Source organism: Pogonomyrmex barbatus, unplaced genomic scaffold (genome assembly GCF_055798465.1).
Source record: "Pogonomyrmex barbatus isolate J1 unplaced genomic scaffold, ASM5579846v1 scaffold19, whole genome shotgun sequence".
Lineage (NCBI taxonomy): Eukaryota > Metazoa > Arthropoda > Insecta > Hymenoptera > Formicidae > Pogonomyrmex > Pogonomyrmex barbatus.
This window is the reverse complement of record NW_028297115.1, coordinates 593,288-620,095: the sequence shown is the minus strand read 5'-3', so window position 1 is coordinate 620,095 and position 26,808 is coordinate 593,288. Positions and strand designations below refer to the sequence as shown.

Below are 26,808 nucleotides of genomic sequence, written 5' to 3'. Positions count from 1 at the left end.
TTGGAAAAAGCGAGAAAGGAATTTTTAATACAGTGCGTAATAAAGAACAGAGGTCCTATTCTTGAAACATATCGTATATGAAAATCCTATAATATATGTTACATATACTATAGGATTTTCGTGTGCAATATATTTCAAGAAGGACCCCAAGCCTCACATTTTGTCATAAAGAATGAAAAATTGAAATCGATGAATTACTATCTTCTTTTCAGTCGTTTACTATATTAAAAATAATTCTTGAAATGACGATAAATGTTATGAATCACAAATTTCACGTGATAATGATGATATATCCTATAATAATAACATTTTTTGATAAATTTTCTGGTAATAAAAAATCGGGAATATATATATATATATTAAGAGTATATAAAAATGTATATAAGAATTATTAATAAAAAGGGGAAATATGTTCTTAAGAAGCATATAAAAAAATATCAGGAAGGTATTTAATTTTCTTAAGGAAAGATTAAAATAAATTTTTTATAATAATTAAATTCCTTTCCGTTTCATATTAAAAAATTGCTATATTTTTTGGAACAACACGATGATTTGTTTATTATAATAATAAAGTCTCGTAGAGTAATAATCGATAACGCATTATTAAAAAATTTGTTAAAAATAATAATAATTATCAAGAGGCATTACAAATATCTCACGGCGAAATATAAAAGTATCGTTTAAGATGACGTCGTCGTTTTTACGAAAAAAATCTCAAGAGATCTCGCAAGTTATGACGATCTAGGAGCCTTCCGAGATAAGCTAAGTAGATAGGCGACAAGTGAAAACTCGAGGAATCTGAGGCATCCTGACAAAAAAAAAAAAAAAAAGAAGCGATGGTCGGGCACCGTAGGACGAAAAAGAATAACGCGAATAACGAGAGGCTGTGCGTGTATGTGTGTGAGTGAACAAAAATGAATGAGTAAATATGAATAGCGGGTGTGAGATGACAACCGAAGGTCTCCCTGCCCTCCTGCCCCTCCCGAGAAGGGGGGGGGGAGGGGGAGGGGGGAAGGGAGCGAAAAAAAAGAAAGAGACGCGCGAGACGGAGATGAGAGAGGGACCTAATGGAAGTGGCATCCTCTTCGCGCGGGCGTTCTCGGTGTGCTTCCGGTGTGATTATGCCGAGGCGGCGTTACAGTTGACGGCGTCTCTCATTCGACTCTTTTTCGCGCTGATCTTCGGGTTCGATTGCGTCGTGAGGCGCGTGCGAACCGCAGTACCAGCCGCGCGTTCACGTTCGTCGCACGCGTACGTCGCGCCGAACGTACGAATGCCGAAGGGTGTAATCGCGTCAACGGCAACCCCCGGATTAAGCGGGCGACGTTGTCGATGTCAGGCCGACAGTGTCCTTGATTACTTACAGAGACAACACAAGAGATAATCAGATCGATCAAGCGCGCGGATGAGAGAGAGAGAGAGAGAGAGAGAGAGAGCGCACGGGCGACAATTTGATTCCACTCCTCGGAAAGACGAAACGAATCGGTGAAGAGAGGAACGAGTCGTCATTTTTCAATTGCTAGAAAGAGCGAACGAATCAAAAAAAGGGCGAATTGATAAAAGAGCTTTACTTTTGCTTTCGTTGCTTGCGTTACGCTACATGGATTTTCATCTAGATTTTCTGCATATAAATGAGAGACACAAGTGAATGTAAAAAGAAAGATTAATTATACGTACTTGTATAAAGATTCGATTTACATGAAAAAGTCATAGATCATAAATACCGAGGTTTTTTTATTTAAAAAAAAAAAAAAGAAAGAAAGAAAAAAAAAAGAGTATAAACATTGAGATTTTTTAAAATTTAATAATCCGATTATTATATAATTATGTAACGTCAAAGGGTGTATAATCCAAGCTAAAGCTTGAAGCAAATTCCAACGTAAAGTGATTTAAGTGGAAGAATAATTCCACTGAGAATAATTCAACATTGTCATTAAATGGATAGCAACCGTTTCCGTTTTGCTCGAAACGTTTAAGCGCTCATACGGACTCCAACTGTCCGAATTCATATCAGCTGACGTAAACGCAATTTAAGACAACGTACGGAAAAGAAGAGAGTCAAAACACAATCCAAGGAAGGTAGGAAGCGTGTGCAAGCGAGTATTAATTTAGTTGTGCCATAAAACTTGCCAACTGTAAGCCTTCCATAAGCACGGATTTAAGCGCGCACTTAAAGGAACTGGAACTTAAGTACACGATTTAAAATAATCTGAACAGAAAGCAGAGTCTATTCTCTCGAAGAAGAAGAGGAAAGGAAAGCGACGGTTACGCTGATCAGTGTGTACGTATAAAAGCGTTTACTTTTGTAGAAATTATAGGAACAAAAAGGTATGAAATAAAAAAAAAAAAAAGGAGATGCGAGTGTAAAACGAAAACCGGAGGCGCGGCGGTTGAAAACTTTGTAATTGCAAAGTGACGGTGAATAATAACCGGGAAGTGGTAATTTGTGGGTGCCGAGCGATGTACAGAGACGGAATAATAGTCGAGATTGTTCACGTTGGATAAACGAGTAATTGTATAATTCTTATGCCATTATGTCCACGGCAAGACTAGTCTTGATCGGCCTGATGTTATCCTCGACGAGAGTGTCGTCGGAATTGCACTTGGCGAAATGTTGCCCGCCAGGAGAAGTCTTCTCGGGACATTCCACCGTGGAGTGCGTCTCGGTGCCGAGGAACGCCATGGAGGTTTACGTTCACCATCGGAATACTACCGCGGGAGTCCAGGGAATTCCTCGGTGCGACGAGCCCGAAGATCTTGTGACGACGCCGCTCGACAACGTTCTCGATTCCAACAAGTTCTTGGAGGTAAACGTTGTGACTAACGATCGAAATTGTGATCGTCCTATATCTTTAAGGGGAATCGCGATATCTTGATGCTTAACCAAAGGTAGAGGGCAAGTATTGCATTCGATGAGGAAGTATGGAAGAAAAATGTTTCTTTTAAGTTTCTAATAATATGCGCGATCAAAATTCGCACGACGGAATGGGAAAAGAATTAAATGACACACTTTTCGCTTGTCTTTCATTTGTCTTCTTTATTTTCATCGTTAAGTTGAAAGACCGCGCGATTTACTTTGGCGATTCGGCGAAGTGTAAGTTAAATATTTTCAATGACAAAATAGAAAGAAACGTAGACAGAAATATAGAAAAATTCATAACAAGTTATACTATATAGAGCAGAAAATGTAATCTTTTATAATTAAAGTTATAATAATATTCATTCGTTTTTAATTAAAAATAAATTCATTCGTTTTTAATTAAAAAAAAACGAATGAATTATAAAAAATTACGTTTGCTAATTCTCGATCCTGCAGAGCCTTAAGAGGATTTCTTTGGATTTCCTCAAATATTAACCACTCCCTCAAATATTAACCACTCCTTTAATTTGCTCAAGTATATTGGGTGCGTCGCACATTTTTCCCCATGAGGAATGAGTAGAGATGTATTATCAGATGAAATAAAAATTAAATAAATAGAAATGCCCTTATGCAAAAGAGTGAAACCTTATCGTGAAAGTGAAAGAAACTTGAATAACGAGAAGGCTTAACGTTGTTTGTTAATGCACGGGGAAACATACAATTCATCACTTAAAAGCTCTTTCACGATGGCATTTTTATAGTAGCCATTATTATTGTCGCGTGACATAATCGGAGCACGCTATCTCAATTCAATGTAATCGATTATAAATAAAATCATAGATTTAAATATAGTATCGTTTGGAAAAAGAGCGCACTTCTTCACAAATCTGACAAAATTGTTTGCAGGTGCCAGCTTGCCTCGAAATACTTTACGACCAAGTAGCTGGAGAGAGCACCGTAATAGTCGTTCATTGTCGGTCGAATGAGGACCGACAGGCGAAAGCGATTAACGCATCCTTTCCGCAGTTCGCATACGTCAGAAAATGTTGCCCTCACGTTGATACCGTATACGACAGCCGCACGAAAGCTTGCGTGTCCCGGTTAAACGAATCGGAGAGCCTCGTGACGTTTTTGCTAAACAGATCGACCGACGCGGATCTCGTGGTGGTGGCCGTCAAAGGTCCACCGTCCACGTGCGAAGGACCGATCGTCGATTACGAGATCGACGAAAGTGACGTCTTTTTCCTGAACAGTACATATTCGGTGAGCAAGGCAGGCACCGAAACCTACTAAGATGGTTTTTCAAGCCCCTTACGGTTATGTATATTTCTCTCATTTGTCAACTGTTGTATCTCGAACACTTTGAGAATTCAATAGGTTTTTTTATTTTACGTAGACGAACATAATGAGTGTCTTAATACGAGCAAAGTTGGTCAATCGTCGATTTTGTTGAAAGGTTGATTATAAATAAAATCTCCGGCAAAGAATAATTCATCGAAAATTGATTATTTATATATATATATATATATATATATATATATATATATATATCAATATTTTTTAAAAATTATATTTTTCTAAAATATTTTCTAAAATACATATTTTTAACTTATCAGCTCAGAATTATCGTTGACAGATATCACAACAAGGTAGATTTTATATCGCTAATTACGTTATAGCTTTTTTAATAAAATAAAAATATTTGTATATATATATCCGTAGAAGTAGCTTATGAAAGCAATCATTATTCTTTGAATTCATATTGAATTGAAATAACATCGGATGGCAAACAAATTTCACAGGTGATAGTTCCAATGTTTAACAATACTGTCGTCAAAGAGGAGCTCTCGCTTACTAAGGATACAGCTTGCCTCGAGATGCTGCCGGATTCCGTTTCTAATCGAGCATTAACGGCGCGGGTCTGCAGAGATCCGGGATTCTGCGATCGAAACGCCTGCATCAGAAAGTGCTGCGCCGAAAATGAGTTTTACGCCCAGGGATGCAATAAACTCGCTGTCGCCGACGAGCCGATAGAATTTCACGGGGCTTTCGCGAGCGCCGTGAAGCAAACGAAATCGTCCACTTTCAACACGACCAAAGGTTTCCTTCAAAGACATTTATTGCCATCACGAGAGAAAAATTAAAACCCTTTTATTTATAAAATCCATTGACAATTAACGATCCATGATTAATGGACAATTAATGATGAATTGTTGACGAGATGTGCTACGCGCATAAAACTTAAAAGACTTCTCTCTGATTGCTTAGATTACGGAGTTCTGATTGGGAAGCCGGCATGTGCCGGCAAGCACGGCATGTTTGTCACGGATCCGATAGAGGAATGGCTGTTGACATCGGAAGGACATGTTTTTGTCAAAGATTACGTCGTCTATGACCAGAACAAGTACTGCATGGACGTCTTTTATAACAAAACAGAATTTGATCATAGCTTCCTTTTGTTTAGATGCTTCGACGGCCCGCCGGATGAAGTTTCAGTGAGGTACATTTTTAATTTCTTCAATTCTATAAAATTATTCAACACAGATATACTTTTTTATTATTTTTCTTATTTAATCTTATTATAGTTACAGTTATTTTAGTTATCTTAGATGTCTTGATAAAATCGAACAAAAAAAAGTTTTGCGCAAATATGCGTCCCGAAGATAAATAATTAGATTACTGTCATAATGCTTTCGGGATACATCGGGAAAAGTTGTGATTTCAGGAATGTATAGATTCGCCCCAAGTTTCCACGAATTAAAGTAAAACGAATTCATTAGATTTCTATCGACGCACAATTCACAGAGCAATTTCTACGCATTCAGAATGCTCCCACCTTTTCGCAAATTCTGTCAAATTTGGCGAAACTCGGCAGGCTTGATTTGTTTAAACTTTTGTTGAAAGTCAAACAAACGTAGCATGCCGGCGCACAATACGGAGATATACTCGGTATATTCAGAGAGCTGTAAACGTTTATATAGCTATGTACAGCGATGATAAAGAAAAGCCTTTTGTCGTCTGCGAAACTGTCGAAAGTAATATCGAGGCGGGTCAATTTTTACCTGAAAGGGTGTTGCCCGCTGCAAAAAAATACAAAAGCGAAATGCGTTTCTCGCGCTGATGAACAGGTACCGAGTGAACAACGCCCTGCAGATCATCAGCTGTGCTTTCCTGCTGATGACCCTGTTGGTGTACGCCTGCCTGCCGAGTCTGCAGAATCTTCACGGTAAAACGCTCATGTGCCACGTGAGCAGCCTCCTCCTGGCCTTCACCTGCCTGCCGATCATCACGTGGATCATTCCCGGCGATCCGGATGAGGAGCAACGGGCCATGATAACGTGCAAAGCTTTAGGTAATAATAACCCAGGCTTCCTGGGAAAATGTGCAGTGCAATGTGTAAGAGCGGTGCTCCGAGGAAACGAAAACAAAAAAGAAAGAGTTTCTGTTTTTCCAGCCTACATGACGCTTTTTGCTTTTCTATCGGCGTTTTCCTGGCTCAACGTCATGTGCTTCGACATATGGTGGACCTTCGGGTAAGTCATCACGTGATCACGTGACATAATCGAGGCAAGTGGCATAATCGAGAAGATTGGATAAATGTGTCGATGCAATAATTTTCTCGAGAGGAAAATCAATAATATAATCCCCCTTTAGATGGCCTCCGAATGATGGAGTTAGTTTAGGCGTGTTTTTTTGATAATTTTACGAAGAAGCCAGTCGTCGCGGAAAATTTTCTCATTTATTCGACGATTATCTTGATGCTATCACAATTGCCTCGTTGACCTTTCATAGAAATGTCCCGCCGAATATCTTGCCATTCCCATTGACCCTCCCATTATTGTCGGTGCTCTCCTACGCTCTCTACGAATTCATTGTGTTCTACGTACCGTCACGCAAAATAATATACATTGCCCAAACATTAAACACCGAAATGACTCAGCGTTTTATATAGCGCCGACACCGTATGCATAATATGCAAAAAAGTATCTAGTTTAACTCGAGGAATCTGTAACTTTAAAAAAAAAAAATTAATTTATTAAGTTAATTTCTTTTTTTTTTTTTTTTTTTCAATTCACGTTCTTTTAACAGAATTATATAATTTATATTGTATCGTATGTAGGAGGCACCGATGTCGTATCCTGTCGTAAGATAACCCGTCGAGAATAAGTGAGTGAGGAACGAATTTTTTTAATAAAAAGAAGAAGACAGATCATCTTCATGGATCACGGCTTGTATCCTGCTTCAAAAGCGATTGCTGCTCGACGATTGCTCGGAATTGGATGCGTCTTGTCTTGTCCGCCTTTCTCGCCGGGTTTGAAACGAACGTTTGTGTGTTCAAGACGCCATTCTAGCTGGGGCGATTTATAAATATACGGAGAAAATAGATTCCCACACGTCGTGGCCGACGATGCCGGTGTATATCCTAATGCTCGCCGGCCGCTCGCGCGCTCTCTCTCTCTCTCGGGGATCGGGAATTCCACGAGTTCCGCTTCTTACGCATTTTCTCGCGTCGCTCATTTCCCCGCGGATCGAAAGGTAAATCGCGGGATATTCATCCGCGGCATTCGCGGAATTTTATGATTGAGTCTTTGGCAATTTATATGATATCTTTCTCGAATCACGCAAGGACCCAAAAGGTCCTGTCGTAATTGTTCCGCGAATTATTCGTCAATTTTTTTTTTTCTTTTTTTCTGACGTGACATTGAAGCGTCACATTCCTCCGATCGTCAATTTTAATTTTTCTCGCTCGTCGTTCATCGATTAATATTGAAAACGATGATTCTGAAGAAGGACGAGTGGAACGAAAACTCTCTCTTGAAAACGCGTTTCTCCCGAAGACACCGACACATTATTCTGAAGAGACACGCGTCTCCTCGATCTTAATTAATAAAATAATCTCTGTCTTGTCCGCAGAGTTTTGCGGGGGAGTACCATTACGAAGACACACAAGCATACGAAAAGATTTTTGCTATACTGTTTATATGCATGGGGCATCTCTCTCCTGGTGTCGATCCTGGCCATCGTCGCCGATTCCACGGACGTCCTGCCGGATTATCTGCAGCCCGATATTGGCAGTAGGAGATGTTGGTTTACACGTGAGTCACTTACAATACCGATAACTGTTTGAGATGATGTAATGCAAATTTGTCAACGTTAATTACCGGAATTCCCGGAAGGACTACCGACCTTGTGAGAAAAGAAGATGAGGCGCAGCGGGTCTTCATTTCATTGCGCTTTCTCGTTATTACAATTTAAACATTGAAGATGAATGAAGTCGAGGATTGAATTGCGAAATGAATTGCAGTCAGAAAATTCATTTTGACCGTATCGAACGGAAGGCAAACGTTAAGTTTTCCTTTTGATCGTCCGTCGTGCCGCAATTATCCGATAATTAAAAAGTTTCTCGAGCAACTTTATTGATCGCGCTAGAACAAATTCAGGCATCATTGCTCTTCGATATATAAAATGTAATGGAACTATATAACTGTTCGCGTAATAAGTATCATTTGTATCGCCAAAGTAATTGCACTCAATAACAGTCAGCGAGTAATAAACATTCTTAACGAACAGTCGTTAGAATTCAAAGCGAAGACAAAGTCAAAGTCTTATCAAACGTCTTAGATTATTATCGAATCATATTTTTTAATTCAGTTCTTGTTTGTTAATTGCTCTTGTGTAATGAAGTATGTAAAATTAGTTTTTTTTTTTTATGTACAAAAATATTAAATAATATAAATTCAATGAGAGAACAATATTTTTGTACTTACGTTACAATTTTTTTCACGCATGAGAAATATTTTTTTTAAATCCTTTAATTAAATATTACAGCAAATTCGAATTCATACGGCGAATTAACTTTCTTCATCGGACCAGTAACGATTCTGCTGATATCCAACGTGATATTCTTTATTCTTACGTCAACGCATTGCAATAAGGTGAAAGCAGAGATAAAAAGAATGACTACGGATCCTGCGGATCCCAGAAGCAAACGATTCCATTCGGACAGGAAGAAGTGAGTTATTCCGCTTTTTCGTCAGTTCAGCGAGAAACAACGATTTCTTCTTCTCGTTTACAGAGAGTTTCGTTTACAATTGTAAACGAAAAGAGATACTTTGGCAGTAAAGTCCGCAGTTAGTGCACGTAAATTTAGATCGCACGCGTGATGATTTTGGAACTTTTCAATTTTTATCACCTTCATTCAGAGCGTCCTTTCCTCGAAAGCATATCTTAATCGGGACCTACACAAGAACTCGATGAACTCGCTGTCTATTTAAAACTAAAACTAGAAACGCGGCAATAAAATTGTGTGTATTCGGCGCGTTTGGTTTACATACATCATTTACTTCGATGATGAGAAAATAGTCGGTCAGTTAGTCGGCTACGTATTCTTTTTTTAAATAATCAACTGAATTCAGTCTAGCAAATAATTACCTATTCACTGTTAATTACAATTCCATGAATGGGGAGCGCTTAATAAACAAGCCCTTTGTGATGTTTACTAACGAACGCAAGGATTAAAAAGTATCATAAATGTAGCACAGAATTTCAATTAAATCTGATTGCTATTTTTATCAATGCTCCTCGTTGTTATTTACTTTATTGGGATATTATTTCATGAAAGAGTCGTATATCTTACTTTTTTTCCGACAGATTTCTCATGAACGTCAAGCTATTCATCGTCATGGGGATGTCCTGGAGCTGCGAGGTGGTGTCGTTTTTCCTGCTAAAATATTTAGACTATGAGTACTGGCACAACGTGTTCTTCTACACGAGCGACGTCTTCAATTGTCTCCAAGGTCTATTGATTTTCATTCTTTTCGTCTTGAAGAGTCGCGTTTACCAAGCGCTTCGCAAGCGATTGGGTTTGGATACTAACGGTAAGAAGAAGCCGACCGGCAACGCCACCACGACTTTACAGGATCCTTATAGAGTCAGAAAAACCGCAAGTAACACTACGTTAACGACTACTACATTCGCAATTAGTTCAATGCCGTAAGGTAACAACTTGAGACTGTTTAGCACGAATGACTTATGTCTTACTTTTTTTTTTTTTTTTTTTTTTTTTTTGATTCCTTTTTTCGTCATTTTTTTGTATACTCGAGTCACGCTCTTTCTGACCTGCGATTATTTCAATTTGTGCGTTCTTGTCAGCTCAAATAAATAAAAATCCTCCTGCTATCAATTATTTTATTAATATAATATAATTAATATAATATATATTTAATAGCTATTTTAATAAACTAATGAATGTAATAACGGCAAATTCTCTCTTTGTTAATAATCATAAAGGAATTATTATATTTCAAACAAGATTAATCTACTATTCTGGGCTAATTTTATTATCCTCTTGATAGCAGGAGGGTTGGTAACTGACAGGAATAATTGCGTTTGATTGGACGATCTGGTGTCACGCAAATAGTGGCATGAATAGAGCTTGACATAGGATGATTATGTAAAAAATTTAATAGCTTATTTTAATAGCCTATTTTAATAATGGAGTTTTCTACAACTGCTATTATTAATTATTAAGAGATCCTCTGTTAAGGAGATGTGAGAAGAACATGAGATTCTGAATCGCGAACGCTTTTCCGAATATTAAATTTATCTCTCATATAAAAGTGATTATAAAATATGTTATTAAGCTACCAAAGAAGATTCAGTTATCTTTAATCGTTACAAATTATGAACGACATTTTTGCATATAGACACCATAAGTGCACACTATATTATCATATAAAGTTGAAAAACATATGTGTATAAGCGTCGTTGTTTAAACATAAAATATTTCCTAATATACTTTTGCGCTTGTATATTTGTGTTAGGAAAATATTTTGATATACGCGCATTTGACACTGGAGAAAGTTTTTTAACTTTACATAATGCATTTTAAGAGCTATTTCTCAGTACGAGCCACTTCTTTTAAACGACAAATTAAATAATATTAAGCAAAGTAATATTCTGAAATAATTGAACACAATAAAGTATTGTTCTCTACTTGAGAACTTCAAGAAAGATTTTAATATTTTTTTCAGTCCAAATATCAGAATAGCATATCTTCTTTATCGTGCGCGCTATTATTATTAATTATTAATTATTTAAATATTCTTCTTGATAAGAATTGGTGGGAATTGAATAAAGAGAAAAAAATCCGCGGATTTAGCAAAAATTGCTTTTATTTTAAATGTATATTCAAATGGAGTTTAACGATAAAATTACGATCTTTTGTAACAATATATCTCCTGGACACCATGCAGGTCCAGGATGTAGTGTGTCCTTAGACGCGCGCTATCGTCTTAAAACCAAAACCGTCGAGACTAAACTCTCGTGCTATTACAAAACTTTAATTTCGCCTTTTCTCCTCTTACTGGGAAAACTTCTTAAAAAAAAAAAAGTTAAGATAATCACAAGGCATAACTTTAACTAGCTGGCGATTCTAAGGCTCGCACTCTCACGCAGTTCATTCCTTTTCGATATAAACGCACGCTTAAAATCGTAAAGTCCGTTGTAAATACGGCCACGACCTATGCGAAACGATCACTCATAGAGCTTCCAAAAGCAGAGTTTTCTGTGCACTTGATATTGCATTAATGATAAACCAGCGGCACAGTTGCTTCTCTTGTAGGTACTTATCACAAAAACTTCTTCACATGGTAACTCCGTCGTCCAGCGAACGATTATCTTCCACGGGAAATGAATAATTACCCGCGAAAATTAACGTTGAGTAACGAACGGATCAATAAAATTGCTATTATTACGTATTATTGATAAAATTGTCACTAGCACATAGGTATCCCTTCCGCAACACAATCTCTCTCTCTCTCTCTCTCTTTTCGTTTAAGACACAAGGTCAATATCGACAACGAATTAAAATAAGACTCATTAAACGTAAATGTAATAAAAGATACTCGTAGCGTTTCGCTAATAGATTTTGTTCTTAAAATAAGTGATCAAGAAACAAACTGTAATATATATATATATATATATATATATAAGATTATATACATTATTATAATTATGATTATAATAATGTATATAATGTATGTAATATACATAATTATAATATAATTAAAATAAATATAATTATAATATGAATTCAACAAGTATTACGCGCGTGCGCATAGTATAGATTTCAAGATCACGGCGTTTATGAAATTTTCAATTTTCGAACTTACGGATTCCCAAATCCTAAGATCATAAATAAGTCTTTAAATAAACGCGTTCTACTAAATTTTGTGATACGCAAAATGTGGCCAATCGTCGACTGGCTTTTCATTTTCATACGAGAAATTTTTATGTGGATCGCTTAAATTCGGATCGGTTTTCCACTTAAAATGATAAAACGATTATATATAATGTCGACGATTTATCGTCGGGCTCGGTAAAATCACTCTTCCGCACATAGTTCAGTATAAAAATGTCGAGTGTTGTGATATCATCGCCGGGATATCACTACTTCGGTTACTTCACTTTCGATCGCGAGCACCTGAATATAAGTCGGCCAACTTTAATCCTCAGATATTAATCCTAATCATGGCCGATCTTAATATCTCATCAGCGATCGATATATAGATATAGCTTGTGGACGTTAAGTCGTGCCTCGGGTAGCTAAAATAAAAGGTACGCTCAGGCACTCTCGAGACGCCAGGGGACGACGTTGGCAGACTCGGTCTTGTCGGATTGTGAACTTTGAATGCGAACTAAGTGCGATCGTCAGGGCTTCCTCTCGTCCGCGGTCTCCTCGAGGTCCGGGTCCTCGTTGATGATCGAGATGTCGCGGATCGACGGTCTGCGCGTTTTCCAAGCTTCCGGCGGGCTGACCGGCGCTGTGGTCTTCGTCAGCAGCTTCGGACCCCCGAGCGAGATGATGATGGCACCCGTCGGCGCGGTGAGGAGCACCGAGAGCACGCACATCATCAGTAATGTCTCGGCATACTCGACCTGTTGCTGATCGTCCTTGTTGACCTCGTCGAGGGTGACGGGCCCCAGAGCCGCCTGCACGGTCGCCTTAGACATCCACGCGAAGGCGATGAACACCTTCTCCTTGAGATTAAGCTTGGAACCGATCCCGACCAGGATCGTCACTACGATACGGATCACGATACCGGTAACCAAGCAAGCTAATCCGAGGTAAACGGTTTTCCCTTCGAGCTCGCTGATCTTAATCTGCGTGCCGGTAACACCGAATAAGATCGGTTCGAATATCATCCAGAAGATCTCGAAAGACGTGGCCACTGGATTCTATAACAAAAAAAAAAAAAAAAGAAAAAGAAAAACAAAAAGAAAATATGTGCACGATTGATCGCAATCGGGCTTGAATTTATGATAAACTTATGGAAATTATTATTTAAAATTATTTTAAAAAATTCATGTTCCCCGGATGTATTCCACTTGTTAGAATATTCCATAAATGAATCGATTATTGTTTTATCTACTTTTATTTTTTTTATATTTAAATCATCCCCCTCCAGGAGGGATGAGGCTCGATGAGCGAAGGTATAAAGGGCAATAATAGCAACAATTTAATTTGATTTTCCGAGATACGAGTGCTATTAAAAAGCCGCGAACACAATGACATTTTCCACAAATTTTCTTCCGAAGGAGAGCCGATTCGGTATTCGCCGATGATATCGCATTGTTCATGCGCTCGATATCGGGCTATGGAAATCTTCCAGCGTTGCATGGAAATGCAGAATATCCCAGAGTTCACGCGGTGTGCGAGCTCGTATTTACCGCTATTGTTTACATGCGCTTGTGGTACGTAGGAAATCTCGTCGATATTGATTTATATAATTTAATTCCACGCAATTTCCGGATAATGCATGTAGTGACCAGGCAAATACAAGAAAATTAAATCAAATCTACACGCTTTTTTTTTTACACAGCTCTTATAAGCGTTAAGTAGGTGATATTAAAATGCTTCAACTATTTTTCCAAAAAATAATTTAGCCATTCATAACCGAATCATATCACATACACAAATATATTATACCTAATTTAAATTAAAATGTAATTTCAGGTACATAATATAATTAAGATAATATAATTACATGTAACGTAATTAAAATGTAAATGCGTATAATTATGTTTGTTCAGATCTGACCGAGTGATTTTTGATGATGGAAGGACGGCTGAAAGCAATTATATTTAATCGTGCAACATTTTGGAAAGAGAAATGTTCCCACCGGAATGAATTATTTCATTATTTGAGACACACAAGCGTGTTTTCCGCCGTTCCTCGCCGCCTCGTCGCCGCGCGATTGTTCCGTAGTAATTAATCTAGCCGGGATAAATTATGCCGGCGTGCGACATACGACGTGTATATCATACGGCGGTAGTAATATCGACAGATGCTGGTTACAGTCACGTCACGAAACGCGTGCGAAAGAACGTGTCGCCGCCACCGCCAACATCGCCGACAGCGGGGAATACGACGCGAAATAGGAACGAGCCAGTTGACTCCACCAATCCACACCCCCGCCGGATAGTGACGATACGTCGGCTTGAATATTTCACGAGATTCAAGTTATTGGAGCAAAGGAAAGAGAAAGAAAGAGAGAGGGGGGGGGGGAGAGAGAGAGAGAGAGAGAGAGCAGAGTTCTCCGTGCGACACCATCCGCCGCCGATACACCCTCCCCCCTCCCCCCTTTTCTTTCCCGCCGACAAATTAAATGTTTAACATCCCTCGCGCCTCGATTGGAATCGCGAAACTGCTACTCCGAATACACTCCTCGAATATCATCTCGTCGAATTTTCCCTCCGGTCAGGAAAGGTTTCTTCTTCTTTTTTTTTTTTTTTTATACATTTTCATTATAAATCAAAATTTTGAAATCCCCCGCGATATATCGATATTACATATCCGAAAATAATCCGAATACTTGAGATATTATAACTTTTGCAATTTGACAATGTGCTACGCGCGAGAGTTGCTATTTAATGTTACATACGCGTGGAATTTCATGCGAAATTCGAGTATGAACTTCCTCCTATCGGCGACCTATCCGTCGGATTAGCACGCTCGTACGCACGCAAGTTTTTTATGAGGTGTAAATTAATAAATCTGTACTTACGTCGTCCACCTCCCAGCCCTCTTGCTGCCAAAAGTAGCAGCTGACGAAGGCTGCGGCCACGACCGCGAGCGGCCCGGCGCCACCGAGCTCGATTGCCTCGCTGCCGAATATCGCCAGCAACCCACCCCCGAGCAACATCAGCACTCTTAGAGGCACCAGGAAGGGCTGCAACATTAGCACATAAACGAAGCGTTAGGATCTAATAGAAAGCGCCGCGTCATGATTACCGAGGTGATTTATTGATTTCATTATGAAGGATAACTTTTGAAATATGACTCCTCTCTTCGATACATGTACAGGATATATGGATGTACGAGGGTAAATGAGGGTACTTACGACGTAACAACGTCGAGGGAAATATAAGCTTGTAATACGCTTTGAATGTTCAAACAGCCGGTTATTAAGAACTTTTCGCATTCTCCCGTGACAAGCCTCTTATTATAACCAGAATCCCATTAAAATAATGGACATTGAAAATTAAATCGATGTTGAAATGCTTTGCGATATTCCCAAGGACTCTATTCCAAGAGTTGATAAGGGGAGAGAGAGAGAGAGAGAGAGAGAGTTCGGCCCCGAGTAATGCAAACTCGGGCGGGAGTAAGCGATAAGATATAAATAGCATTTGCGAACAAAACCGGCAACTTCGAGAGCATTTCTCTAAAAATACCTTCGGCTCTTCCCCGACCCGGCGCGTGCCTCTACACAGTTTAAGTTTATCCGAAATCGGGTTAAATCAGGTTACAGTGAGCTAAGAATACCGCAACCACCGCCGCAGTGCAACGACGTTAATCCTCATGTGAGCGATACTTTAGATACGTAGATACTTAGATGAATAGTAGCCGAGAGTACTCGTCGACTCCTTGATCAAATCCGCGCGCACCAACATTTAATTCGATTCATTTCATTTAAATCGACGATCCAAAGGCCTCCCGGGGCTCTCCGGTCGAATTGAATTGAATTTCAAATCATTCGCGATCGATCGAAGGAAACGCCAGTTTCGTCGGAAAATCGACGGTATCAATTCGATTCCTGCTCAAGCGAGAATTTTTAAGTTCTCATCGGTGAATAATTGTATCGTTAACGCCCATTTCTATCGATGTAAATTAACTTTAATCTCGGCTCATCTTGCCTTTCTTCCTTTTCTAATGCGAAAAATTAGAAAAAAGGTAAATAAAGGTAAATTTAAACCGAGATTAAAGTTAATCTATATTGATAGAAATAGATTAAACTCGTCTGTACTATCTCGACAGAGTAGCGGTATTTTTCGTATTGGAACTGTTTTATGTAATATTTTTAGATTTGAAAGTCCTTTTTTCCACAATTAAAGTTTATGCATTAATACCTATCGTGCAATTTTTTGATACAAAAAATTTGTATCAAGAATGAGACAAATTTTTTTAATCTAGATCTCTTTTACCATTTACTACTTTAATATTTAAGCGTCCAGAACTGTCAATATTTGTTTTATATAAAAATTTCGTAGTCTGTAACAAAACCTCCGTACAAAACTAATAAATTACATAGAGAAATAATGTTGAGTTCTTAGAAATTAGTTCTTAAATACCTAATGTGTTGCAAAAAATATTATTACACGAAAATATATTACACGAAAATTTATTCATTTAGATAGATGCGTTAATGTTTGTATGTGTCTACATACGTTTAGAAGTGCACAAATGTGCATGTGTGATACTCTCGTTGGGATTCGCTCGTCTCTTCAATATCACTTTAACAAACAAGCGACGCTCCGTTTCCGAAAAGGTATATCGTTATTTCAGTCACGTCGTCTATTTTCTAAACAAGAATCGATTTCAACTTTGGGGATGCCTCGCGTGCAATCCATCGAAAGTGGATCTATATACGCAAGACGCTTATGCTAATTATAAATTACCTATCGACTTCTACATTAAATATGAATCTCTAAATGGGGATCTCAAAACGGTCTCAAATAACTTCAGAAGGAGAGGGGGGGTGGGGTGGGGGGTGGGGGGATTCAGAAAGGTAAATGCCACGCGATACGGAAAAATAGTCCGAAGAGGGATGACGTCCGTAAAAGTGTCCTCGTTTTTTTCATAAGGCAAACTTCGGGATTTTCCGCGGGAAAATCTCTGATAATTTCGTGCACGATTAAATCCACTTGAATCCGTCGGCGCGCGAGGAAAAATGTAAACGTTTCCGCCGCCGAAAGATCCTCGGCGGCAACCTCCGGTGATCTCCGGCGCGATCTCTCCCGCGCGATCTCCGGTATACAATTCATAAAGGTGTTTACAGGATTTTCTTTTACGGCCAAACACGGATAGCCGCATAAGTGGATTTATCCCGGTGATAGTGGATTTATTTGGATTTGCGCGCGTGTGCCCCGTGTATCCCCCGCGAGTATGCGAGTTCGCGGTGTGCAGCGCGAAATCTAGCGCGAGCGCGAGCGCGAGCGGGGAGGGGAGGGGGTGAGATTCAGTAGCGCGGCGCGGCGTGACGGGGTGAACGACATCCCGCCGGTTGACCCTATTTCCGCCGCTACCCTCTATCTCCTTCATCTCGCGCTCTCGGCTAACAGTCGATTGGCGATCTCGAGCAATCAGAAGACCCATATGTACGTAACGATTAGGTACGGTGAGGTACGCTAATCTCTCGAGCGGGATTTGTCTTGGCGACAAAGCGCGACAAAGTGAAGAGAGAACCGCCCCCATTTTCGAGACATTTCGAAAGTTTGAATATTATTATTATTATTATTATTATTATTATTATTATTATTGTTATTATTAGAGTAGCGTATCGTTTGTATCGTTTGCACGTGAATGTCTTTTAGGAAAATGAACAGTTCGAAAGAACTATTCGAAACTGGTAGAAGAAATATACACACACACACACACACACACACATACACGTGCTGTGTCACATATATTCCAAACTTTAATCCGCTTCCTCCCGGAGAGGAGCGCACGCTTTTTCCGCGCCGCGGCCGTACATAATTTGCAAACGGTGGCTATAGGGTTGCAATTTAAAGACGGCATTCAAAACGCATCTGCGCATCGCGCAAATTCCACGCCGCCACCGTATGACGAGTAATTTCTTTTTTTTTTTCACCCTCCCGTAAAAAATCCCGTATCAACACAGCCGCGGTTTGCGGAAAAACGTGCACTCGCAAATCGCGTGATTCTTGATGCAGTTTATGGCGGCGAGAGAGAGAGAGAGAGAGAGAGAGAGAGAAAAAGGGGGGGGATACTTACATCGCCCTTTTCCGGCACGTACTTGGCCAACCAACCCCACATGATGCCGAATCCCAGACCGCCGATAATCGCGATGGGCCCCTGAAGGATCTGGTACCACAACGCATCCTGAGAAAACATGACGCTCTTCATGATGCCGTAAACCGCCACGGATGCTGCATCGTCGATCCCGGCCACTGCAATGATCAGCGTCGGAATGCCCTGGAAGCACATCGCAGGCTCGTCCAAATTCAAAAAGAAAAATTGTCATGTTAACAAGAGCGATTCTTAGAGTGTTTTTTAACACACTATATAATAAGAATCAGCGCTGTAAACGGTGCGCAATTAACACTTTTTATTACAAAAACTCCAAACGTTTCGACTCGCGTTTGGGTCATCTTCAGGTGGTACAAGAAAGTATAAATATAACACTGTGTCCATTCGATGAGCTCAATCACACAAGAATTAATGATATCATATCACCACGTCAATCAACTGGATGAAATCGTTGAATAATAATTATTATTGTGACAGTACACTTGTCTCTGTCATCTTTTCCGTTAAATAAAAGCGAAAAAAATAGTCACCGAATGATCGTCGCTCACATCACGTCAGTTCACATTAAAAGCAGAAAAAAACATACGCAAGAGTACGGGATAATTCGCGCTAACAATAAAGTAATATGTCATACAGCATCCATACATCTTGAGATGAACGCAGCAACTGAACACAAAACGGTTCTGAAATTCTCACAACGCGCGATCAAAACAAAAACCAAGGCTATAAACTTGCTCAAGAGTGATGCAAAAATTTAGTATCAGACTGTGAATTTAGCTGTTAATCTGTCTTTTAACGAAAAGCATCTCCTAAGTTCAATCGCTTTTGCTCAAATTTCGCTCAGAGTCCGATACTTTCACATCGTTCCAAGCAAATTCGTGGTCGTAGTCTATTGTGTTCGGTAATGAATGTGTGTTCAGAATGTATTTTTGAAAAATTGTCATCTCGTGCGTGTGTGCACGATTTATTAAAATTTTATTTTAATTTACGTTATTGAAACAGAAAGCGACGAGCGTGTTGGCGATAATCGCGCCTGTAAACGGGAGAACGACATCGGATTCCGATATCGGGTAATATTAATGTAATATTGTTTGATGACAGATTATATTATGCACAACGTATAGAGAGAAAGAGAGAGGAAAAGAGAGAGAGAGAGAGAGAGAGAGAGCCACAAATCGACTATTTATCGATTTGTTAATAATAATGCAAACGTATTTAGAACTTAGCGCTTAGCTTGTTACGGCATATTATTCACTGCGGACTTTCAGATAACATTACATTTACAATGCAGATATACTTTGGTGAAACAACTACGGTAAAAGAGAGAAAACGAGGAAAAAAAAAAAGCGTTTTCAAAGGTATTCAGCTCGATACGGGATTTGGTTTACATGCAGTCCGTTAATGAGAATTTTTTTATCGCCACACTTGTGGAACGAACAGATTTCGAGCGACTTCAAAGTGATTAAGAAACGCCTGCACGAACGTACAGATAGAACTAAAAAGAAAAATCTTTTCCGGAAGTAAGACGGGCGATAGAGCGATGCCGGAGGGTAACGAAAAAAGAAAAGCTGCAAAGAGGAAAGAAAAATCAGCTCTTTCTAACTTGGTGTTCATTAGAACGAATAAAACTTCCCGTTCTCTCTTATTTGTAACGACGTACTTTCGGAAGGACATTCGATACATTGTTTCATTTCGCGAACGTTATTTTTGCATTACATTTACGACTTTTATACGGGATGAATAATAATTGATGGAAATAGAGAGAGAGAGAGAGAGAGAGAGAGAGAGAGAGAGAGAGAGAGAGAGAGAGAGAGACAGAGAATTTAATTCTATTTATTTGCGATATTCTTCATTCATTCGTTTATTTTCAATATTCTTCATTTTAATTACAACTTGAAAATGGTGCGTTTGTTAAACAAATATTGTAGTATCGCGTATCGCACAATTTCAGATATGAGAATGCAAACACACGAACGTCCATATCCATTTAATTCGCGGATGAGATCAAAGATTTACAGTTTAAATCGCGAAAAGCGAAATCCATCCAGAAAAGAATCCTTCTAAAGAAAGAAAGAATACCGATCCCGGTAAACGTTATCGGTCACCTGGAATTTATCCGCCGGAGAAAATCAAGATATTTAAGGTCTTACGAAACAAAGACTCCGGTCTTTGGAGAGAATCGGGAGGGAAAGAGGGAAAGAGAGGGGAAAACAAGGCGAGAGGCGCTATTGAGAGTGGTCGACGACACTCGAGCACGATCCTGGCGGGCCCGGGCGGGGTGTTATCGGTGTCACGATAGCTCGTTCGGGGATTTAAGTGTTCGCCGACTATCGTGATTCTCGGAGTTGGACTACTTACACGGGCGAGGGAGGGGACGGAAGGGGGAGGGGAGGTAAGGAGAAAAGGGAGAGAGAGAGAGAGAGAGAGGAGGAAGACATCTAATAGATCGCGGCACACGATCGGAGGCGGAGATCGGCGGAGGCGGAGGTCAGCGTTCGAGTTTCCTCATTGCGAGCTCGCCCTCTCCCCCCTCCCCCCCCCCCCTCTCCCTCATGGGTGCCTGCTCGTAGGATGCTCGTAGGTGCTCGCGAGCTTGCACAACCACGATCGGTCAACGTCTCGTGAACCTTTCCATCCGCGATAAGAATCCCGCGGCCCGACGACGAGTGTCAAGAGCCTGCGGATCTGCAACATCACGTCGCGGAACATCCTCTCTTTCTCTCTCTCTCTCTCTCTCTCTCTCTCTCTCTCTCTCTCTCTCTCTGGTTGCCGTTGCATTACGTTCCGCCGAAATGAAGAAGTATCGTCTGCATCTTTCGGCTCATGAATATCACATTGTGCCGCAATGGTCTTTGTGCTTCCACGGAGCAACTTCCACTCCATTTTCCAAACTGAATTATTTAAGTCCGATACGTTTTCCTCCGTTTTCGTCTTTATTCCGTCGGCGAGAGCCGCCGAGAGAGAGAGAGAGAGAGAGAGAGAGAGAGAGTTCCTTCTCGATATCATATCATCCCTTTACGATGTCATGCCGCGTCGCGACGCGAGCGTCTCGCAAACTCGCGCGATCCCCTCGGATGTCGCGAGGAGACGTCGCCGACGGTCCTTCGATGTCCTCCGCGCTCTCGCGATCGCTAAATCGAGAGGAAAGTCACGGCGGCGAGGATTCGCGCACGGCCGCGAATTAGCCTGAATCCTGATTCGCGATTCGCGAAATGCGGCGAGTTCGCGAAATCGGTTTTTCGCAAGAACGATATTACCATCCGGTCCGGACGATAAACGGTTCTCTCACGGTTACGCGGTTATGCTGGCGCATAACGGGACGAAAGAAATTTAATTACTCTCTCTCTCTCTCTCTCTCTCTCTCTCTCTCTCTCTCTCTCTCTCTCTCGCGTTGCGTTCATTAACATGGAAACCCTCTCTAATACGCTAATGTCAAGCGCGTCAGCATAGCGAGCGTATGCGCCCAAGCTCTGCTACATATACATTTCGCTTTGCCGGTCCGTTCGATTAATATAAAACGTAAACGCCGCGATGTAATCCAATTATACAGGCAATTGCGATTAAATATTAATTTAACGACACCCGCGATAATTACCGGGCTGGCCCCGGTGTGACATCGCGCATCGACTGATATTTACCTTTCTAAACGCGCGCCAATTTTTCTCAATTTCACTTCTGCATATAAATTTTTTTTTTTAATCGCGGCGAAATTATCGTTCGCAACGCTGCGAACGGATATATCGGCGAAAACATATTGGTATTTGAGAGATTATGAAGAAAAAAAATGGCCGCGCGCCGATGAAAACGTTAATCATCGGGGGCGGCCAGTAAATTTCAATTATTCTTCAAGGGAAAATTATGTTAACTCCGCCATTTATCATCCGCTTAAAGTCTAGATCTAGTATAAATCTATTTTATACCTACCTAATGCACGGACGAAAATTAGTTCCAGGAGACTTATGATCCGTTCTTACGAATGAAAGACGAATGGAAATCCCGCGCGACGGGGGTGAATATTCAAATATTTCAACAAAGGGGGCCGAGAATAAGGGCGGTCTTACCTTGGCGACTCCGTAGCCTTTGGCACGTAGCCTGAAAAGGCAGGGTACCACGACGGCCGGTGAGACAGCCGCTATGACAGATCCGAGGAGGAAGCCCCACACCCAGGGCAAATCCAAGAGGTATCTCGTCATCACAGCCACCACCGTGGCCTCCACCACCCACGGTATCAGGCCCAGCTTCGGCACGGTGATTCTTAATCTTTTCAGAGCGGTCGGGTCGAGATCCAAGCCCGCTCTAGTAAGTATAATAACCAGGGCGATTTTCCTGTGTAAAGAAGAGGACAATGAGGCGAGTATATAATCTGCTTTATTCAGCTCGTGCTCGTAGTATTGGCAGGCAGCCGCGCGGGCGCTATCGGTTCGATTATCACAGGAAGGAGAGTATATAGTATCTGCCTCGGGAAGCTAGGGGGACGGGGGGAGGGGGAAAAACTTTTCTCTCTCGGCTTTTCTCACGAACGGGAAACTCCTTTTTCCTTTCGTGAAAGTAGTTAGGAGCAAAATGCGCTCTATATGCATGGATACGCAGTCGTGACCAACGCGTACTCCTCGGGATCCTTTCGACACCGTGACACATTCACGGGGGAAACGGAAGTTAACCGACTACTTTCGCCGATAACTTATGGCGCCGATGGGAAGATGGGTGTGAGATGGAAAACGGTCGACGCATCCTTTTCTGCAATTCTATGTACGTCTCGCATCCGCAAATCTGGGAGGCGTGACAAAAGTTCGCGCGGTGCTTTGCGTTCGCTTACGGCTTACGGATGAAAATTCAGATGTGGGGGGGGCGATCGTTGAAGTCCACGGTTGTCTCTCCGAAAACTTTCGAAAATCCATTTTAGGAAAGGCACACCCGGGGAAACTTATCCTATTACGAGTTTCTCCCGGCGAGAGAAAGGTTTACGGAAGTCGCTGCACGGGCGAGCGGCGTGACATCGCGGGAAAATGCGTCGAATTTACGCCGACGCAATGTGCAGCACGTCTCTCCCCCTCTTCCCCTCCCCTCCCTCCCTCTCTCTCTCTCTCTCTCTTATTCGCGATATTCTATTAATATTATTAATTATCACCCGCGGGTGTAATACGCTTCCGCGTGTATGCTGAAAAACAATATTTTGCCGCAGATCTTAATGCCGCACTGCCGCATTTAATTATAATTATTTCAAGAGAGGAAAAAAATTTATACGCGTGCGGGTGGATTGGCATCGTTATTACGTACGTTGCGCTGTTATATGTACAAAATGAAATGAAAAACGGTGCGACCTTTCGGCTGTATTTCAGTTACGAATGGATAAATCTTCTTTCACGCGCGTCACAACGCGGCGCACGGTACACGGCAGCGAATGGCTTTTTTTTTTTTTTTTTTTTTTTTTTTTTTTTTTTTTTTTTTATTATTAATTAAAGCACAATGGAGAAATATCGCTCTATGTTAATTTCATTCCTCTTCTGGTAACGAGGGAGGGAGGGGGGGAGAGGGGGGGAGGGAGAGTTCACTTCGGAGTTAATTCTCGACTGTTTGTCGGTCGCTTTAACAGTCGCGGAGACTTTTCGCACGTGCGGACGGTAATAAAAATATAATCGAGACGCCATAAATAACATCGGCGATAAAAAAACTAATAACCGAGGGCTCGCGGATAATTACGCGGTAATACCGCGCACCGGTGTGCGGCACAGCATTCCGCGACGCGCGAACGGTCATCTCGATGTTTGCTTAATTGTCGTGCGATATAACGCGCGGGGCCGAGCGTATGAAACATACGAGCGATCCGTATGACTTCATGATTATGTAAATACGAAAATGAATATTGGATCATATAGACATAATTTAGTGCGGCGCGGATGCCCGCGCTGGGCGCGTTTCATTTAAATTGCTAAAGCGCGGCGGTGGTTGTTTGGCACGTTGGCCGAATATCGAATTAACGCGCGGAAATTTCAATCCCCCAGTCTTTAGGCTTCCGGCATACCGTTACATACCCGATTTCCGGAGGAGCTTCCACTTGACAAGCTTCTCCATTATCGCGAAAACGATTATCGCACGATTGCGGCTAATCTCGCGACCGAATGAGTTCTTCTTTCTCGTCGTGCAAATACGTCAATCAAATATTCGCGCATCGAAGAATCACAATAATAATAAGCCTTGTGTGATCACATCAAGATCGGCGATCTCTTCGTTCGCGATCTGTCACGCGATCGCTGCTCTGGTTTTCCTCGTGGATTAAAAATGTGATCTTGCCTCGGAGCCGGCTCGATGATCACGTGCCGCATAATTTACGATTGACATTCCGCGACAAGGGAATCGTCACGCTGTATCGCATCGGTCTCGTAAGAATGTTGCAGAGATAAAAGTCTCACAGCCGTTGAGAACGCTCGCAATAATAAAACAGTTTAATATAATAAAATCTTGATATATTAATTATATATCCTTATATTATAATTATGTGATAATCTAAAAATTGCAAAGACTTTTACGAGAGATTCACGCTTGTTGTTATCTTGTTATGACGTGGAAAGCGTGAGAATCACTTCAGAACGAAAAAAATTCATGAAGAAATCGCCTATCAGATCGAGATATCGCGAATGAGCGGAAAGTTTTTTCATGGACAAATACAGAAAATAATGGTAAAAAAAATTTTTCATAATCGATCATAGGACACCGTTATTATTAAACTATCACGTATGACATAACAATGAATAATTTTACCATAGGAAAAGGGAGATAAGATAATTTGTTAATTTTTCTAAGAGATTATTATTATTTAATTATTTTTCTAATAGATCTTATTTTTCTAATAGATAAAGAGTCGGTGTCAAACTTATTAAAAATCTTTAATGATAAATAATCTATTGTAATTTGACTTTAAAATGTCAATAGATAATATAATAAGAAATATATTTTGAATACGCTTGTATGTAATTAGAAAAATTATCTTAATATAATAAGATAATTTGTTAATTTTTCTAAGCTAACAATAGATAAAGAGTCGGTGTCAAACTTATTAGAAATCTTTAATGATAAATAATCTATTGTAATTTGACTTTAAAATGTCAACAGATAATATAATAAGAAATATATTTTGAGTACGCTTGTATGTAATTTTGTAATATTCCCTCATAAGGAATTACAATTATATAACAATTACAATAATTGTTACATTTTTACTTTCTCTAGAACTATCATAAAAGATATTTAAAAGTGCCTATAATATGTATCATTATTTTCCATTTTTCATGTCGCAAATATGTTTTTAAATGAATTCGATAAATATAGGCCTCATTACCATGAGTGAGATAATGAATGTCTTATCAAAAATTACATAAAAAATTATTTTTGTTTTGCCTCTAGCTTTATTTTAAATTATATAATTATAAGTAATTTTGATTTTTATTCTTGTCTAGATTTTATTTTGTGAATATTACATTATTATAAATAACATTTTTTGTTTATAATGTTGTTTATTGTGTTAATCAGATATTATAATAAGATATTATAATAGAATAATATAAAAAGTTTATAAAAAAATTAATTTTAATCTATATTATCTTATCCACTATTAATAGTCATCTTATTTATATTATATTTATGGCAGCAAAATGACGAAATTGACACCTTTTAAAAAAATTTATATTAATATAATATTCTAATTCAATTATAAATTTTTCAATTTCTGTAGATGATGGGCAAAGTTTTAGCTAATTAGAAAAAAAATTTACCATTATTTTTACGCCATGAAAATCAGATAAAGCTCGACAAACGTTAAGGTCGTCATCTTATATCTCTTACTTGTTTTTTCCCCACAAAGTTTTCGGGTTTCGTCGCGCCATTTTTTTCAGATGGGATAATTGGGGGAAGGGGAATTTTGATTAAAGGAATTCCGTAAATTTGCATATCAGCGTTTCTGACGAGTGGAAAATTGAGGCTGAATTGAGCTGGAACCTCGACCTGGTTCGGACTGTACTGAAAAATGCATCGGATGCGCGGCGGTTTACGCTGCCCTGATTCGCAGTTATTGCATTTCGATTATTTCCTGATAACTGACGCGGTAAATCGCACATGTCAATAAACGCCCGACCGCGATTTGATCACTTTATTAGTCTTGCAGTCGGTGTGGACCGGGGCTTTTGGGGATGTTTACGCGCGCATACAGGGTGGCTTCACCTAAGCGTACGTGTATACGCAAATCGCTTACAACGCCTATGTTTGCTCGCATTTAGCTCGCATTTAGCTCGCATTTAGCTCGCATTTAGCTTAGGCGTACACGACCTCGTGCTTTACCTCCTAAACGCCAAAGCCGGCGTTACGTTTGACTATCTCGTGTGACTTGAGTCCTGTCGACGGATCTGTTGAAAAAAAACTGTCACCGTCCTCGGCCGCTTTGAAACTGACTCGCCGATCTACATAACCCTCTCCTGAGATAATTAATAAAGATAATAGATAATTAATAAAGATAATTATCTAATTATCCAAGATTGAGACGATTTTTAGGACGGAAGGATCTTTATATCCTCGTTTCGTCCCGCTGTGTGGCCGACTATTTAATCTTCACATAACCACGGTGGCA

The 26,808-nt window shown here is 40.0% G+C and overlaps 2 protein-coding genes across 6 annotated transcripts in view; one reads left to right on the top strand and one right to left on the bottom strand.

Annotated features, from left to right (window-relative positions):
- The first annotated feature begins 498 nt into the window (after positions 1-498).
- Positions 499-14,770, top strand: LOC105434100 (putative G protein-coupled receptor Mth-like 3). Of its 3 annotated transcripts, none has more exons than XM_089075669.1 (10): positions 499-2,807; positions 3,767-4,123; positions 4,663-4,960; positions 5,129-5,264; positions 5,325-5,360; positions 5,989-6,212; positions 6,315-6,393; positions 7,775-7,956; positions 8,690-8,873; positions 9,512-14,770. In XM_089075669.1, exons 1-10 carry the CDS (start codon positions 2,535-2,537, stop codon positions 9,855-9,857), a joined length of 2,115 nt encoding a protein of 704 aa, XP_088931795.1. In that variant the 5' UTR covers positions 499-2,534; the 3' UTR covers positions 9,858-14,770. The 3 variants fall into 3 exon arrangements, with proteins under 3 accessions (XP_088931795.1, XP_088931794.1, XP_088931793.1); XM_089075668.1 differs by having other exon boundaries at positions 500-2,281; positions 2,554-2,807; positions 5,129-5,360; XM_089075667.1 differs by having other exon boundaries at positions 502-2,807; positions 5,129-5,360.
- Positions 11,017-26,808, bottom strand: part of Nha1 (Na[+]/H[+] hydrogen antiporter 1) — a 33,838-nt gene continuing 18,046 nt past the window's right edge. For 2 of the 3 annotated variants that reach the window (XM_089075672.1, XM_089075670.1), the window contains 4 exons: positions 22,253-22,517; positions 18,156-18,356; positions 14,929-15,093; positions 11,017-13,099 (listed from right to left, as the gene is read on the bottom strand). In XM_089075672.1, the coding sequence (XP_088931798.1) occupies positions 12,572-13,099; positions 14,929-15,093; positions 18,156-18,356; positions 22,253-22,517 (1,159 nt within the window). In that variant the 3' untranslated portion in view covers positions 11,017-12,571. The remainder of the gene's footprint in view (positions 13,100-14,928; positions 15,094-18,155; positions 18,357-22,252; positions 22,518-26,808) is intronic. The other variant, XM_089075671.1, reaches the window with a different exon arrangement.

Excerpts from the sequence above, each read along its gene's own strand:
- LOC105434100 (XM_089075667.1), top strand. The coding sequence starts at position 2,535 with ATGTCCACGGCAAGACTAGTCTTGATCGGCCTGATGTTATCCTCGACG. Across the intron at positions 6,213-6,314 it reads GATAACGTGCAAAGCTTTAG|CCTACATGACGCTTTTTGCT; the intron begins GTAATAATAACC and ends CTGTTTTTCCAG. Across the intron at positions 7,957-8,689 it reads TAGGAGATGTTGGTTTACAC|CAAATTCGAATTCATACGGC; the intron begins GTGAGTCACTTA and ends TAAATATTACAG.